Raw genomic sequence first — 16,766 nt, forward strand, 5'->3', positions numbered from 1 at the left:
CTTCATGGTCCTTTGTCTAATCCACTGAATTTCTATTCTTCCCTCCCCACACCTTTTTGTGTGTTAGCATCCGAATATCAGAGAGAACATTTGCCTTTTTTTTTGGGCGGGGGGATTGGCTTATTTCACTTAGCATGATAATCTCCAGGCCATCCATTTTCCCATGAAAGACATAAAGTCATTCTTTTTCATGGCTGAGTAGTATTTCATTGTGCACATATATACACCATATTCTTTATCCATTCATCTGTTGAAGGGCACCTACGTTGGTTCCATAACTTAGCTATTGTGAACTGAGCTGACATAAACATTGATGTGACTGCGTCACTGTCGTATGATGATTTTCAGTCCTTGAGGTATAAACTGAGGAGTGGGATAACTGGATCAAATAGTGCTTACATTCCAAGTTTTCTGAGGAATCTCCATACTGCTTTCCAGAAAGGAAGAAAGAGAGAGACCAATTTGCAGTCCCACCAGCAAAGTATGACTGTACCTTTTCCCCCATATCTTTGCCAACACTTATTATTGCTTGTATTCTTGATAATTGCCATTCTGCCTGGAGTAAGTTGAAATCTCAGTGTAGTTTTTAATTTGTATTTCTCTAATTGGTAGAGATGTTGAACATTTTTTATATTTCTTGATGGATTTTATTTCCTCTTTTGTGAAGTGCCTATTCTTCTGTGAAATGCCTTTGCCCATTTATTGATTGGGTTATTTGATTTTTTTGGTGTTAAGTTTTTTGAGTTCTTTATATATCTTGGAGATTAATGCTCTATCAGAAGTGCGGGTGGCAAAGATTTTCTATAGTAATTTTAGTCCCATCTTAAGCTAATTTCGAAACTTTTCTACTAAGTTTCCAAACTTTACTATATAACTGCCCTATCTTAACCAGGCAGTATTTATACTTTCTATAGTAGACCCACATTTTCAGAAAAGATTTAGCATTTATGATGCATGGGCATTTTTTCTCCATCTGTACTTTAAATACTGTGTTTCATGGGGATAATCTTATATTGAAGAAAAAAATGTATATGGAAATTATCTAATGTAAGTTTTGGAAATTTTGCCATTTTTTGCACTTGTGAACTTTTTTGAAAACATTCTGTAAAAACTTACTAGAAGTCAAGAATTTGGGAATCTTTGAGATCATCTAGTTTGGTAGATTTCAGACTATATTCTGCTATGACTGAATTTAATTCAGGCTTTGGTTGGCTCAACTGTTTCCCATTTCAGCTTGTTCAGTTATCTATATTGTGTACTGAGGCTTTTGACAAACCACTTGCTAACAATTTTTCCATGGTTTCAGAAAATATTGGGAGACTCTGATTTACTCGCACCCCCAAATTTAACATATGAAAATCCTAAACTTACTTTGTTAGTTTCCTTCAGGAGTAGTCCTATTTTCTTTATTGCCCATTTTCTCTGTTATCTTATATTGGCTCTTAAAACTGATGCCAGGTTATATATATTAAAAAAAAAATCCCTAAGTGTATGTAATTTACTAGTGGAATATATTTGGTCTTTATTGAGATTATTAAGCATTGTAAAGGAGCAATAGAATTAAGACATACTGAATAGATTATTTATTTATTATTATTTTTATTGCCATTTGACTGGGTTTTTTTTTTTTTTTTTGGTATTGGGGATTGAATCCAGGGGTGCTTAAGCACTGAGCCACATCTCTAGCCCTTTTTATGATTTGAGACAAGGTCTTGCTAAGTTGCTTAGGTCTTGCTAAGTTTTAGAGGCTGGCCTTAAACCTGTGATCCTCCTGCTTCAGCCTCCTGATTGACTGGGACTAATGGCGTCCATGCCACCACACCTGGACATTTGACTTTAATGGGTGTCTCAGTTTACCTTCTCCAAGTAGATGAGGGACAGATATGAAAATAAAATTATTAGGAAAGTTAAATCAGAAAGCTCTATAAGTTGTGCGCAGTGGCACATATCTGTAATTCTGGTGACTACAGGCCAGCTTGGGAAGTTAGTGAGACCTTGTCTCAAAATAATATTAAAAAGGGCTGGAGATGGTGCTCGGGAGTAGAGTATCTCTGGGTTCAATTTCCAATATTGTGGGGGAAAAAATAATTCTAAATTTCACGTGAAGTAGTTTTCATTATATATATTTTTAGAAAGTTGAAGTACTGTAACTAGAGTCAAAACTTTTGTGTGAAATTGAGCCATTTGCAGTTGCCTCTGTAATAACTTTCTTGTTCATAGGAGGTCAGTGTTAGTTGTGGAAAAATTTATGTCTTTTTTTTTTTTTTTTTTGTGGTGCTGGGGATTGAACTCAGGGCCTTGTGCATGCGAGGCAAGCACTCTACCAACTGAGCTATATTTCCAGCCCTATCTCTTTTTTCTTAAGTTTGGATTTGTTGTTGATTCTCTGAATACTTAAGGAAAAATAATAAAATCTCTGAAGATCTAGTGTTGATAGTAGAGTATTAGCTTGCCCAATTTATCCTCATGTCACAATTTTCTTATAGCATGCCAGGAGGGTATATTTGATACTTACCAATCTTAGTTATTGTCTTGGTTTGTCTTCCTTTGAGAGGGCAAAATAAGTATTTCAATTAAAGTCTTTTGTTGAACTATAGATTGATGGAGGTACTAGATTAATACGTAAATTGAGTTTTTTTCATGAATGTTATTGAACCTTGATTCCTTTTTGGAAAATTGTATAATAATATATATTATCAATTCAATACAGGAGATAGACATTCAGCCCTTAAAAGGTAGTTCGAATGTAATCTCTTAATATAGAAAAAAGGAGACATATTAAGTATTCTTTGATGTTCACCATTGTCCTCTTTTAATCTCCTAGATCTTTAAATTACTTTGATACTTTAAAAAATTATAGGTTTGGGATATTGAAGGGTGTTTAGGTAAAGGATTCCTCCCTCCCTCTCTCTCTTTCTTCCTTTCTTCAGTTATTGGTTCTGGTGATTGAACTCAGATTGTGGTTCTGAGCTATATCCCTAAGTCCTTTTTATTTTGAGACAGGGTCTTGCTGAGTTGCTCAGGGTCTCTCTTAGTTGCTGAGGCTAGCTTTGTACTCGCAATTCTCCTACCTCAGCTACCCAAGTCCCTGGCATTACAGGCGTATGCTACCACACTCTGCTAGGGAAGGCTTTTCATGGTGAGGAGTAAAATGCTTAATGGGATGTGAAAAGTTAGTATTGTTAGCAGAACAGAAGACCTGTGAGGAGTTGAGTTTCTAAGATATAGAATAAATTATATTGCTTAGAATTCTTCACTCTTAAAGGTATTTGTGAGGCTGCGTGTGGTGACTCATGCCTGTAAATCCCAGTGGCTTGGGAGGCTGAGACAGGAGGACTGCAAGTTCAAAACCAGGCTCAGCAACTTAGTGATGCACTAAGCAATTCAGTGAGATCCTGTCTTTAAATAAAATATTAAAAAAGGGCTGGAGGTTTAGCTCAGTGGTTAATCACTCCTGGATTCAATCCCTGTACTTTGTTCATGTGTAATATGGATAGCCTATGTTTATTGAATGAAAAGAAAATCCCCTTTTCTGAATAGTTCAGCATTTACTCAAAATTTTAAGTTTGTAATACTATCATCTTACATTATTGGGAAATTTATATGTGAATATGGTTGATATAACTATTCAATTAAAAATCTGGAAAGAATGTAGATTTAGAATGTGTTGTTGGCCCTTTCATATGCAGTTATCATTTACACGTATCAAAATAGTCTTCTCCATAAATGTCATTGCTGGTTTTGACGTAGTGAGCTTATGGAGGCTGCACCATACTTGAAACTGAAGTTCAGTGATTGGTGATTCCTTCTCTGTCACTATGGTCACTATTTTTCTTTAAAGTGGTTTTGGGGAAGTTTCCGTATTGTTTCTAGTGGTGATGATGCTGCTGTTCTTGACCCTTAATGTCTACATTTTCTCCGTTAGTTAACTTTGAAGGTAGGGTAGTATAATATTAATATGTCAGCTGAACATTGTTAGTGTTAGAATTGAATTTCAATCTCACCTTTCTTTTAATAATTTCTATTATTTCTCAGCTATGTAGATATAATATAGCAACAATAGTAAATTAAAGTGAAAAAAAATTGCCTAAAATTTCTATGAAATCACTTGTCACTTTTTTCCTTTGAATTTCTTTTCTACAGTTTATATAGAATCATGTAAATTTAGTTCTAACAAAGAATGGATACTGTCATGTTCTAAAATACAAAGTTTATATAATATTAGTATAGTGTAAACAGTTTTGTGTTTGTCTCTATATTTTAATGAGCATTATTGTTAACTAATTTCCACTTAATGCTTTGTACTATTATGTTTATTTTTAGACATTTATATTTATTTCTCCCTTTGAAAAAAATGAATGCTGCATTTTTTTTTTTTTTTTTTTGGAATTGTTCTTTCTTTGGCATAAATGCCATGATGGGATCAATACCCTTTCTTTTGGTCTGTTACAATGCTTTGATTTTATTGGCCTTGCTTGGCATGGAAGTAGATTGTGAGTTAGGAATGAGCTAGGGCTGCTTTAACAGTGTCTTTGGTTTTAATGTTAGCAGATCTAATAGCATGTTGCCAATTCAGAAATGAGAGAGAAGAGGGTATAAAATGCATTTCTATTGTTCTCTATTACAAGGCTCCACAAGAGTGATTTAAATAGAAACAATTGTTGTCACCAGAAGAACCCTATCCTCAAATGACATTTACTCATTGATTTGGTCAATCCATCAAACAATTAATGCGTATGTATTGCACTATCTCACACTAAACTATGCTACCTGGGAATAGCTTTTGTGAAGAATGTAAACCTTTGTCCCCTTGTCCCAACCAATCTGGCACCTTAAAGGCATTGGTCAATAAATTATTGGCCCTGTTTCAGAGAGCTTTTTGATAATTTTGATGTGAAATTTAGGGAAATATAATAGCCTGTTACCTTTGATACCTACCTCTTTCCTGTTACAGCCAGCTTCATCATATCTTGTTAATGCTAAATTGAACCTTCAGCAATTGTAGTGACTTTGAGTTGTGTTTGGAGGATACATGAAGATTCCAACAGTGCATTTGAAAACATTTGAAAAATTAATCTGGGTATTGTGTTACATACCTGTAATTCCAGCAACTAGGGAGGCTAAAGTTAGAGGATCTCAAGTTTGAGGCCAACCTGGGCAATTTAGTGAGACTCTGTTTCAAAATAGAAAAATAAACATGCTTGGGTTGGGGTTATAATTCAGGTATGGTGTCCCTGGGTTTAATCTTCAGCACTGCAAAAGTGTGCGCACACAGACACACACACAAATTGGCTAATATACTTGCAAAAGCCCTTAATTTTGTACTTATGGCTGTGAAAAAACTCAGTACTATATGCTTGCTGTTGATAGTGGTCTCTTTGGTAATCCTGTTTTTTAAATTACCTAGGGTAGAAAAGCTTTTGACCTTTGAATTTAAAAGATCTTTTGAGGTCAAGAGCAAATGGTTAGTTTTTTTTTTTTTTTTTTTTTTTTAAGTATCAATGGATCTTTTATTTATATTTATATCAAACCCAGGGCCTCACACATGCCAGGCAAGCACTCTACCACTGAGCCATGACTCCATCCCCCCTCAAATGGTTACTTTAAGGTTATCATTTCCTTTAAGGTTTTAAAATTTAATAAGTTACTTTATAATTAGTATAAAAATATACATGAGTTTTTAGTATTCATTCAAATGGGCAGGGGATCTGAAAGATTAAAAATAAACATAACAGATTACAGTGAATGAAAACTGAATAAACTCATGACTTGATATGTAACATATTTTCAATTAAGCGATATTTAGCATGAGAAATTGATTTTGGAGACATGAATTATCAAAAGAATCTTAAATACTTTGCTACAATGAAATTCTGTGATCTGGACCCTGTAAACCTTGTTAATATTGCTGTTCTAATAAATTGAATCTGTTTTAAGCCTTTTTCAAGTTTTTGAGTGTTCATCAGGTTATTTAGCCCTTTTAAAAAATGCTGTTGACTTGGGGCTGGTGTTATAGCTCAGTGGTAGAGCGCTTGCCTCACACTTGTGAGGTACTGAGTTTGATCCTCAGCACCACATAGAAAATAAATAAAAAAGTAAATAAAATAAAGATATTGTCCATCTTAAAAAACAAAATTAAAAAATGCTATTGACTTAAAACATATATAGCAAGTAAGTAAAATGTGAATTGGGAGGCTGATACACAAATTGGGCTGAAATACTGCTCTACTTGTCACCATACCTCCCTAGAATAAACTGCCTTTTGATGACCGGGACGAATTGAGTGAAATCGTAACGGACAGATACGGGGCAGACAATTTTTAAAAAAATATTAAGATACATCAAGTGAATGGAATTTTTTCCTACTTGTAACTTGAATTTGCTATTTTTTTTTCCTTTTAGTTCTGCCTCTTTCCTGTTACAGCCAGCTTCATCTTCAGATAGAAACAATGTTACACTACTTGAAAAGGTATATTCTGAAACAATTGATTCTGACTGTACTAAATGATATTATTTTTGTTGCTATAACAGTTTTATTAGATTTAATTTCTGTTTTCTAATTTATCAGTGTTTGTATATTTTATGCCATTTCTGTTTATATATTTTTTTGCCAAGTGGGACTATTGGAAATTATTTAACTCTGCTAGTGAGCATATAATTTTATGACAATATTAATATTTTTTGGGTTCATGATTTTACACATGAACGTTTAATGAAAAAAGCTTCAATATATCTTAAAAGAACAAATGTAAAAAATTAAAAAGAAAAAGCTTCAAGATTGGCCATGATTAAGGTTTTAATATTACATGTCTTTTTTCTTTGATATGAAGATGAGAACTCCCAAAGAAAAAAATGAAACACTATCTAAGAAAACACCAGAATTTAAAGTGGAAGATTCTTCATTATCAGATGTTGCAAAGAATACAGAGACTAGAGCATTTGAAGGGTCTCTGGCTCCCCCAAAAAGTGATCCTTTCCAAAAAGAGCAAGATCATCTGGTAGAAGAGGTTAGAAAAAGACTGTTGATAAGTATACTTAAATACCTTTTTTCCACTCAGTGATCAGTAGTGAATACAGTTAATTTGCAGTTAACTGAGGTTGGTTGGGGGAAGGGAGATCACAAATAATAAAAATCTTGGTTAATGCAAAATTGGTACCATCCTAAAAGTAGAAATAGATTGCTTATAAAGGTGCTAAGATTACACCCATGTTTTAGAACTCTATCTCCATTCTACAAATGTCATCCAAAAGTATAAAAATCCTAGGGTGGTAATACATACCTGTAATTACAGTGACTTGGGAGGCTGAGGCAGGAGGATCCCAAGTTCAGTGCCACCCGCAGCAACTTAGTGAGGCCCTAAGCAATTTACCAATGCCCTGTCTCAAAAAATAAGATGGGCTGGGAATGTATCTCAGTGGTTGAGTGACCCTGGGTTCAATCCCCAGTACCAAACCAAACCAAACCAAACCAAATCAAACAAAAAACCCAAAATATAAAAATACTTCTTTCATATTTTAGGGATTTACCATTACATAATTGTTATTTAAATATTTTTTAATGTTGCCTTTTTTTAAATATTAAAACAAGGAATATTTAGAGGTTTTTTTTTGGTTTGTTTCCTAAATATTTTGAAAGTGATTACATACATTGCTGTTCATGAACTCAGTTTTTCTAGCTAATCCTGCCCCTTAATGCTATTCTGCTTTTCACTAGTAATTGAACACATTATACCTCAGTACTACAGAACTCAGCTTACACAAACTACTTGTCATTCATTCATTAATATTATTTTTAATACATGTTTTCCATAACATAGCTTAGCATTATTTGGATTTAGTTAAGCATATGTTTTTTGTTTTTTATTTTTGTTGATACTTAGTTAATAGATTGCTATTTCATACACTTTCTTATCTTTACTTTAGAATGTATCCCTATTGCTCACTACTTTGGATATGATAATGAGGTTTTTGGCAAGGAAGTATATTGTCAGAATGTATTCTTTTTGTTAACAGAGATATTATTGTGCAAATGGATTATAAGGAGAATCTGTTTGCTTTAAAATAGTCATTTGAGTGGGTATAGAGTAGTCAAATCCAAAGATGTGGCAGATAGTAACTTAGATCACTGTCCATACCACTAATAAATCTTCCCAAGTATAAATCTGTTTTTCTACACTGTTTTCTAGTGGGTTATCCATTTAAGAAAATGAAAATATTGTTTTGTGTTTTATTTCACTCCAGATAATGTATACATAGTACCTTGGAGTTTTATTGTTGTTTTTTTTGTGTGGTACTAGGGGCCCTCTACACTGAGCTAACTCCTCAGTCCCCCGCCTTTTAAAAAAAAATTTTTTTTTTTTTTGTAGTTGTAGATTGACAGCAGGTCTTTATTTTATTTGTTTATTTTTATTTGGTGCTGAAGATCCAACCCAGTACCTCACACGTGTGAGGCAAGCGCTCTGCCACTGAGCTACAGCCCCATCCTTCTCCAGTCCTTTTAATTTAATTTAATTTTTATTTTGAGACAGTCTCCCTGAGCTGCTGGGTTGCCTAAGCTGGCCTCAAGCCTTTGAATTGCAATCCTTTGGTCTCAGACTCTTGAGTAGCTGGAATTACAGGTGTATGCCATGGTACCTGGCTCATGTTGTTTATTTTATTTTATTTTATTTTATTTTTTTTTTTTGCCATCTGCTTTGGGGGGATTTGCTGACTGTGAAGTGCTTATTCTTTTTTATTTTTTGTTTATTTATTTTTCAGTACTGGGGATTGAACCCAGTGGCACTTTACCACTGTTTGACAACTCCAGCCCTTTTTATTTTTTATTTTGAGACAGGGTCTCATTAAATTGTCCAGGATGGCCTGGAACTCCTGCTTCAGCTTCTCAGCGGAGTAGCTGGGATTGCAGGTGTGCAGCCTTGCACTTTTACTATTCTTAAGAAGTTTTTGTTGCATTTGACTAGTGGGGTTGGCTGTTTTTTAAGTTTTCTCTTTCTGTTTTAGGTTGCCCAAGCAGTTTTATCTGATTCACCACAGCTCTCTGAAGGAAAAGAAGTAAAATTAGAGGAACTAATCGACTCTCTAGTTTCTAACCCCTTCTTAACAAGGAAACAAATTCCCCGAACTCCAGAAAACTTAAGTAAGTTAATAATGCTTTCTATCTCATTTCCTCTTTCTTATATATTACCACTCTTAGACCTATTGTCTTTTGGAAACATATTTTAAAATTCTGTTCTGTATCTTTCAACTTAGTTGACAATGGCTCTTTATTTGTTGTGATGTAAGGGAATTTTATTGAAGTATTCAGTGTGGATACTTGCACTTGAACAGCAGTCTTTCAAAAGTATTATTTTGTGATTTTAATGTACTTTCCAGAGGTATAATTTGCCATGATAATACCACAATTTTGTTTTTGGTGTGTTACCTGGATTTTTTTCTGGAGAGTATTTTACTTAACCACTTTCTAAAAAGTCTCCTGCATTCAGATCTGACCACATTTAGAAAGTATAGAGGCTGTATTTTCCCAGTCAGCAACCATGCATATTAGCCAAAAACTGCACAGATTTTTTACTTCTCCTCAAATAGTACCAGATCTTTTTTCCCCTATAATTCGTAAGCAGAGTTCTTCATTAATTTATTTATTTATTGTTGAGATAAGAGTCTTGCTGTATTGCCTAAGCTGGCCTCAAACTTGGGATCCCCCAGCCTCAGCCTTCTGAGTAGCTGGAGGAATTACAGACGGGTTGCCATCACAGCCAGCTGGCAAAGTTCTGATACTGGTTTTCTTATGTAACCAAAGCAAATCATCTTGGTTGAATAATTAAATACAATTTCTCTTTCATGCCTGATTTAATTCAAGTTCAACTCAACCACAGCCTAGATTGGTTGTTAGCAAACTACATTCTGTGAATCAAATCTGGTCCTGCTCTTTGTTCTGTTTAAAAAAAAAAATTATTGAGCACAACTTGCTCAGTTGTTGACATTTTTTTTTTTTTTAAAGATTCACTGTAGTATAGTCATATATGTACATGGGAAAGATATGTCAGATTCATTCCACTGTCTTTACTTTTCCTATTACCCCCTCTCTTGACACATTGTTTATAGCCACTTTCAATTGCAGAGTTGAACAGTTTGGACTGATCAGATGGCTGCAAAACTTAAAATGTTTCTATTTGACCCTTTATAGAAAAAGTTTATACCCTGACCTAGATGGAACAGAAATTGTCTTTTTAATGCATATAACTCATATGTATTGTGAAAAACTATATGCATATTTAAGGAACATCTTTTCTTACACATCTTGTGTTTCATCAGCTGAAGATGGAGTTATCTGATGTTGTTGGGGTTTGGTATTTTGTGGAACTTTAGCATCCAACCAGCATATTTATGGAAAATATACTGAATCAGTATCTTTATTTTCAACACTAAAAATAAAGTTTTTAATTGCTGGCTTTGTTTTGGGAATTTTAGTAAATTGTATTTTCCCCCCTTTTAATTAGTAACTGAAATTAGGAGCTCATGGAGAAAAGCAATTGAAGTGGAAGACAGTAGAAGTACAGAACCGATTCAAGTGGATACTGAACATAGAGAAGTATTGTCAGGATCCCTACCTGTGTTGCATAATCAGGAAGAATTCAGCATGGCCAGTTTATTCTCAGATTTTGATCAATCTCATTTGGCTGAAGAGAAAGTTGTTTCAGGTTGCATTAAGGGTATGCCTGAGAAATATGTGACAAGTCATAAAACTGAATCCCCAGTAGAAGATCAGTCAAATTTGTTAAATAAGAAAATAATTTGTAAGCAAGATTTAAAATGTACACCTTTACCAACCAAGCTTTCAACAATCAACCAAATAGAGAGATTTTCCTCTACTGTGGGAAATAGAATAAATGTGATAGGTAAAAGTGAAGAAGAGTATATTAAAATATTGGACTGCTCTCAAGCTTCTTATAATGAACCTTCCATGCATAAGACTATGTTATGGAACTCTTTTCAGATAGCAAGTGAAATTAGTTCCAAGAGTCTTAAGGATACAGATTTTGGCATATTACATGAAACTCTTCCGGAAGAGGTTGGTCACCTAAGTCTCAATAGTTCTAGTAGTTCAGAGGCCAATTTTAAACTGGAATCAAATAGTCCTGTGTACAGAGGCATTTTTCCAGATTATGTGGGAGAAAGACAGACTACTTCAGAATCAGACTTCAATTTACAGGCTATTAGTAGTAGTTATGAGGCTCTGAAGAAATCTCTTTCCAAGAAAAGGGAAGAATCTTACCTCTTTAATTCTGAAGCACTTGAAACACACAAACCAGAATCAAGCCCTTCACCTAAAAATATGCAAGCAGATGATATGCTTAACTTTTTGGACACTGATGATTTGCTCATTGATTATACAAAACCATCTTTACGCACGTCCCTTGGTGAAAGAAAACAGTCTCTATCACCACTAATTAAGTTTTCTCCTGTGGAGCAAAAATTGAAGAGCACAGTACCATGTAGTCTTGGAGAACTTCTACCTAATTTAAAAGGTAAGATTTAACTAGATCTTTGCATCACCTATTGAAGTTTTCTCTCAACTTTTTATAAAAATCATACATAGTGAATGCTGCAATATATATATATATATATATATATATATATTTTAAGTTGTAGTTTTGGACACAATACCTTTATTTTATTTATTTATTTTTATGTGGTACTGAGGATCGAACCAGGGCCTCGCACGTGCTAGGCTAGCGTTCTACCGCTGAGCCACAACCACAGCCCCATAATCTTGGTTGTTAATATGATAAAATATGTTCTGTTTTCTTTAATTGGGGGTTGAAGGAGTGAGCCCTTACTTTACAGGTACTTTCAGAATCTATTTATGCATATGTAGTTTACAACTGGTTAGGGTCAGAGGTAGAAAAAAAATTCACAACTCCTGAAACTTAACTGTTAGTAATCTCTTTGAAATCTTCTTGTCTAATTGTAAATGGTTTTATTTATTTATTTATTTATTTATTTTTTATATCTGGAATTGAACCCAGAGGCTCTTTATCACTGAGCTACATACCAGCCCTTTTTATTTTTATTTTTTAGCCCTTTTTATTTTTTGAGACAGGGTCTTCCTTAGTTTCTTAGGGCCTCACTAATTTGCTGAGACTGGCTTTGAACTTGTGATCCTTCTGCCTTAGCCTCCTGAGCTGCAGGGATTATAGGCACATGTCACTGCACCCAGCTGGAAAGTGGATTTAAAAATGTCTAGAAACACTTTTTTTAAATGGAGATTGGATCCAAGGGCGCTTAACCACTGAGCCACATCCCTAGCCTCCTTTTTAAAATATTTACTTTAGAGAAGGGGATCTCGCTGAGTTGCTTAGGGTCTTGCTGAATTGCTGAGGCTGGCTTTGAATTTGTAATCCTCCTGCCTCAGCTTCCCTAAGCCTCTGGGATTATAGGTGTGTACCACTACATGCAGTTTATTTTTTATTTTGAGACCCAATCTAGGTTGCGTATTAGAGTTTGTTAAATTGCTAAGGCTTGCCTTGAATTTGTAGTCCTCTTGCCTCACCCTCCCAAGTTGTTGGGATTATAGGCCTGTGCCACTGTCACTGTCTCTATCTTTTCATAGCTTTATTCCCTTATGTGTCTGTCTGTCTCTCTCTCTCTCTCTCTTTTTTTTTTTGCACTGGGGATTTAACTTAGGGGCACTCAATACAAAAAACACCTGTTTTATATTTTATTTAGAGACAGGATCTCACTTGAGTTACTTAGGGCTTTGCTAAATTGTTGAGGCTGGCCCCTGGGATTACATGTCTGTCTCATCTTATATTGACATTGTCATTTCAGTTAATTTAGGGCCCACCCTACTCCAGTATGAACTCACCTTAGCTAATTTTATCTCTAAAGACTGTTTTTTTTTTTTTTGCAAATGTCACATTCTGAAGTTAGTTGGGTTAGAATTCACATACATTTTGGGGGACATAATTCAACCCATAATAGTTAGCTTAATCATTATTGAAGCTTGGTAGAAGATAATGTTGGATTAATCATAATTCTCTTCACTTGTGATTGTTAAATATTGCTCTTATACCCTGTTAGGACAGATTGGAATCTGATGAAAAAGATTCATTTACACATCACTCTGATTTGCTCCTGATATTTAAATACTAGTATTTTGAAAAGTATCCTAGGAGAAATGTATTGATTTCTGGAAGTAAGGTGATTCAATGGAAAAAAAAAAAAAAGATAATTTTATCATAGTTTGAGTATTTTCATAAATATGAACCTTTGTTAAATTAAGGAATTTGTGAGCCAAGCACAGTGGTGCATGCCTATTATTCCAGAGGTTCTGGAGACTGAGGCAGGAGAATTGCAAGTTCAAAGTCAGCCTCAGCAACTTACTGAGGCTCTAAGCAACTTCCAGGATGCTGTCTCATAACAAAAAGGGTTGAGGATGTGGCTCAGTAGTTAAGTGCCCCTGGGTTCAGTCCCCAATATTGAAAAAGAAAAAGAACAACAACAACAACAACAAAAAAAAAACCCCAAATTTGCTACTTCTTGAAATCTTCCCAATTTCTTTTTCTTTGTAATGTTTGTTTATCCCTTTTCTTTTTTAAAAATCAATTTTGCAGAAGAAGAAATCTTGAATAAGAGCCTTGATGTGAAAGAATTTGACTTGACAAGATGAAGCAGTATCCAGATAATTGAACAATGATGTACTTATTTGAAGCTGTGTCACAAAATAACTTATAACTTAAATACATAAATACAGGTTGGAAATGTAACACTCTTTTTCAAGGTCTAAAAAAATTCTAAATGCCTTTTAGTCTTTTATTATAGTGTTTTTAGGTAAGGAAAGTACGTTTGGATTTCTTTGTAGGGATGTAAGATTGAAATGTGAAGTGTTTGGAAAGCAGATGTCAAATATGGAAAGCCATTTTGATTGCTTGAATCCTGTATGCATTAAGTGAATGATAAAAGTAGTAATTGAATTTATTGTTATAATTTTGTTAATTAACATAAGGATGAGTAGTTTTTGATGTGCTTTCACTGGGTGGTTTAATATAATAGCCACTGAATATATTCATCTTCCTTTTCATGGAAATAAGCCACTTTTTTGATTTTTTTTTATGAAACATTCTAGTACTACCCTCCTCCCCAAAAAAGTGATAAAAATAGTGCCTTGGGATGTGTAGTGAAGATGATAAGTTTTAAGATTTCAAAAGCTCTAAGCAGGCTTCATGATTATTCAAGTAAGTTGATCCTGAGAAGTGATGTTTGATGGAATCAATTACATAAGTGAAGAATGGGCAGAATATATTTAGAAAAAAGGAAAAATGATGGAAGAAAATAGAAAACGACTGGACACTTAAGGAACACTTAAGTGGATTATAAATCCATTCAGTGGATTGTATTTATATTTAGTCTATATTTAGTCTAATTTAGACTGAGAATTTAATCTTAGTTTATATTTTAACAAAAATATAAGTTAAAAATTCATTAGTTTGTTTTATTGTTGGTTTTTCTGGGGGGAGGAAAGGGAGGTACTATTTTGTGTTAGTATTGATTATTTTACTTTACTGCTCAAAAATCATTGAAGTCCCCTACTGCTTACAAAGTAGTTCCAAAATAACCTGAGAAAACAGAACTTGTCTTTAAGTAACTGGTAACTCCATTCAGTCTTCTGCCTCACTTTGTCAGATCACATGACCTAGAAATGATCTTGTCTCTAGCCTCCAAGTGAATACATGCCTTCACCTCATGAACCCGAAGGAATGGAACAGATACTGGAAAGGCAATCATCTTCAGTACTTTCTGTAGAATTCTGACACATAACCATCAAAATTTTGTTCACCAGCCCCCAAGTAATTGATAGGAGAAAAGTTGAAAGGAAGAGTTCTGAAAGTATATGGGCTCTTTAATAGTTTATCTTGGACTGCTCTTTTCTCTGTCTTATCTCAGTTTGAAGATCAGTCTTTTTGTAAGAAAAAAAAAAACAGGAAAAAGCATATATGAAAGTACTTTCTTTATAGTGGATAAGAGAAAGGAAAACTCCTCTAAGGTGCTGTCTTTATTAGTTAATATAACAAACTAGGAACTCTAGTCTTCCACTCTAGATCATAGTGGAAGACTAAAAGAAATTATGTAGGAGATCTATGCCTTTAAATTTGAACTTTGTTCAAAAATTATCAGTGACCTGTTGATTTTTTTTTTTTTTTTTTGGTATGGGGTGTTGAATCTAGGGGCCACTGAGCCACATCCCCCCAGCCTGTTTTTATCTTTTATTTTGAAACAGGCTCTAAGTTATGTGTTTTGATGTGCTTTCACTGTGTGGTTTAATATAATAGCCACTGAATATTTTCATCTTCCTTATTAAATTGCTGAGGCTGGCTCCTGCTTCAGCCTCCGGAGCTGCTGGGATTATAGGTGTGCATCACCATTCCTGGCTTAATGGGTTTTTTGAGTAAGGAAATGACAAGGACCTGATGTGACCATTCTGTAGTCTGCTTTGAGAAAATCTTGCACTTCCTAAATTAGCATCCAAAATTAGGGAGAAGTTAGGACTATTATATTAGCATCTGCCAAGTGCCAGGGCCATTGCTAGACACTTAATATGTTATTTCATTTAATTTTTATAACTGTATAAGATAGCAATTATGCCTATTTTACAGATAATTGTGCTGAAGCCAGGAAGCTTAAATGACTTGTCTGAGATGGGATTTGAGGACCAGCTGTGTTGGCAATCAGATACATTTTAAGTAATTCAGGTCTAAAACAGGAATTAGAAACTGCAATTTAAATATGCTCCTCTGGTAATTCACAGGTTCAGTAAAAAACTTGAGAACCTCTGCTAAGAAACTGACATACTTAGCTCTGAGGTACCTTTAAGAAGCAGGCACACTAGTGTGTATATACTGCTGTAAAGGTAGCTAACTGATTGGAAAGCTGGAGTTCACCAATAAAGTGCAGGAGGTCCTTAATTACTGAGAATCAAAAGATGAAATGTTTCTGGATGTTGTGGACTTATAAAATCATATTGAGTTTTACCGTGATAAGCTGAAAGTGATTGACCTCCTTGTCCTTGCTGTGCCAACAATATAACAAAAACTCAAATCTTTCATTTCTTTAAAATCATTGTACTTGCTTGTAGCTTTTTGCCTTCAGCTTCTTCATTATCCATTTTCTCCTTTAGATCATGAGGAACTGCTTTGGTTACATCATTTCCTTGCTTAAGAGCCCATTAATAGTGCATTGCTAATTCTAGATGAATTCAAATTTAAGGGCATATAAGATTTCTTACATAAATTTCCTCTAGTCCCCATTCCATTGTAATCTCCCATTTTTTTACTGAGATTCGTGAGCATTGGTCTTTAGAAATTTTGATTCAAAATTATTCTGCAGTTGGAGTATCTTACCTTCCCCTTCTACAGCTATGTTGTAGCCTATTATTGCTATAGCTCTCTTAAGGTTCAGAACAAATCTTATTTCCATCTTGAAGGCTTAATTTGTCCTTTCCATACCTACATGCCTATCCCCCTTCTCTGAAATCTATGGTTTATCTTATTATTTGTTTAGTATTTCATTTAATTGTATATTACCTTTTTTGTGGTTGTGTGTGCTCATTATAGCAATTGTTATACACATACATACCTATATGTAGATGTGTGTGTGTATGCATCCACAAGCATACATAATACCCCAAGGACCATGTTTTGTCATTAGCAATTGTAAGTATTAAAATTGTTTGCCTCTTACTCAAAGGAATAAAAGTAATGTTAAAGAGA

The 16,766-nt window shown here is 34.3% G+C and overlaps 1 protein-coding gene and 1 non-coding gene across 3 annotated transcripts in view; both read left to right on the forward strand.

The window, feature by feature from the left end:
• Haus6 (HAUS augmin like complex subunit 6) overlaps positions 1-16,766 on the forward strand; it is a 39,672-nt gene extending 22,906 nt beyond the window's left edge. For both annotated transcript variants that reach the window (XM_076845944.2, XM_076845945.2), the window contains 5 exons: positions 6,403-6,469; positions 6,831-7,007; positions 9,001-9,136; positions 10,497-11,525; positions 13,614-16,766. In XM_076845944.2, the coding sequence (XP_076702059.2) occupies positions 6,403-6,469; positions 6,831-7,007; positions 9,001-9,136; positions 10,497-11,525; positions 13,614-13,669 (1,465 nt within the window). In that variant the 3' untranslated portion in view covers positions 13,670-16,766. The remainder of the gene's footprint in view (positions 1-6,402; positions 6,470-6,830; positions 7,008-9,000; positions 9,137-10,496; positions 11,526-13,613) is intronic.
• On the forward strand, positions 6,189-6,319 carry LOC143393247 (small Cajal body-specific RNA 8). The gene has a single exon (XR_013090547.2).

Source organism: Callospermophilus lateralis, chromosome 2 (assembly GCF_048772815.1).
Source record: "Callospermophilus lateralis isolate mCalLat2 chromosome 2, mCalLat2.hap1, whole genome shotgun sequence".
NCBI lineage: Eukaryota > Metazoa > Chordata > Mammalia > Rodentia > Sciuridae > Callospermophilus > Callospermophilus lateralis.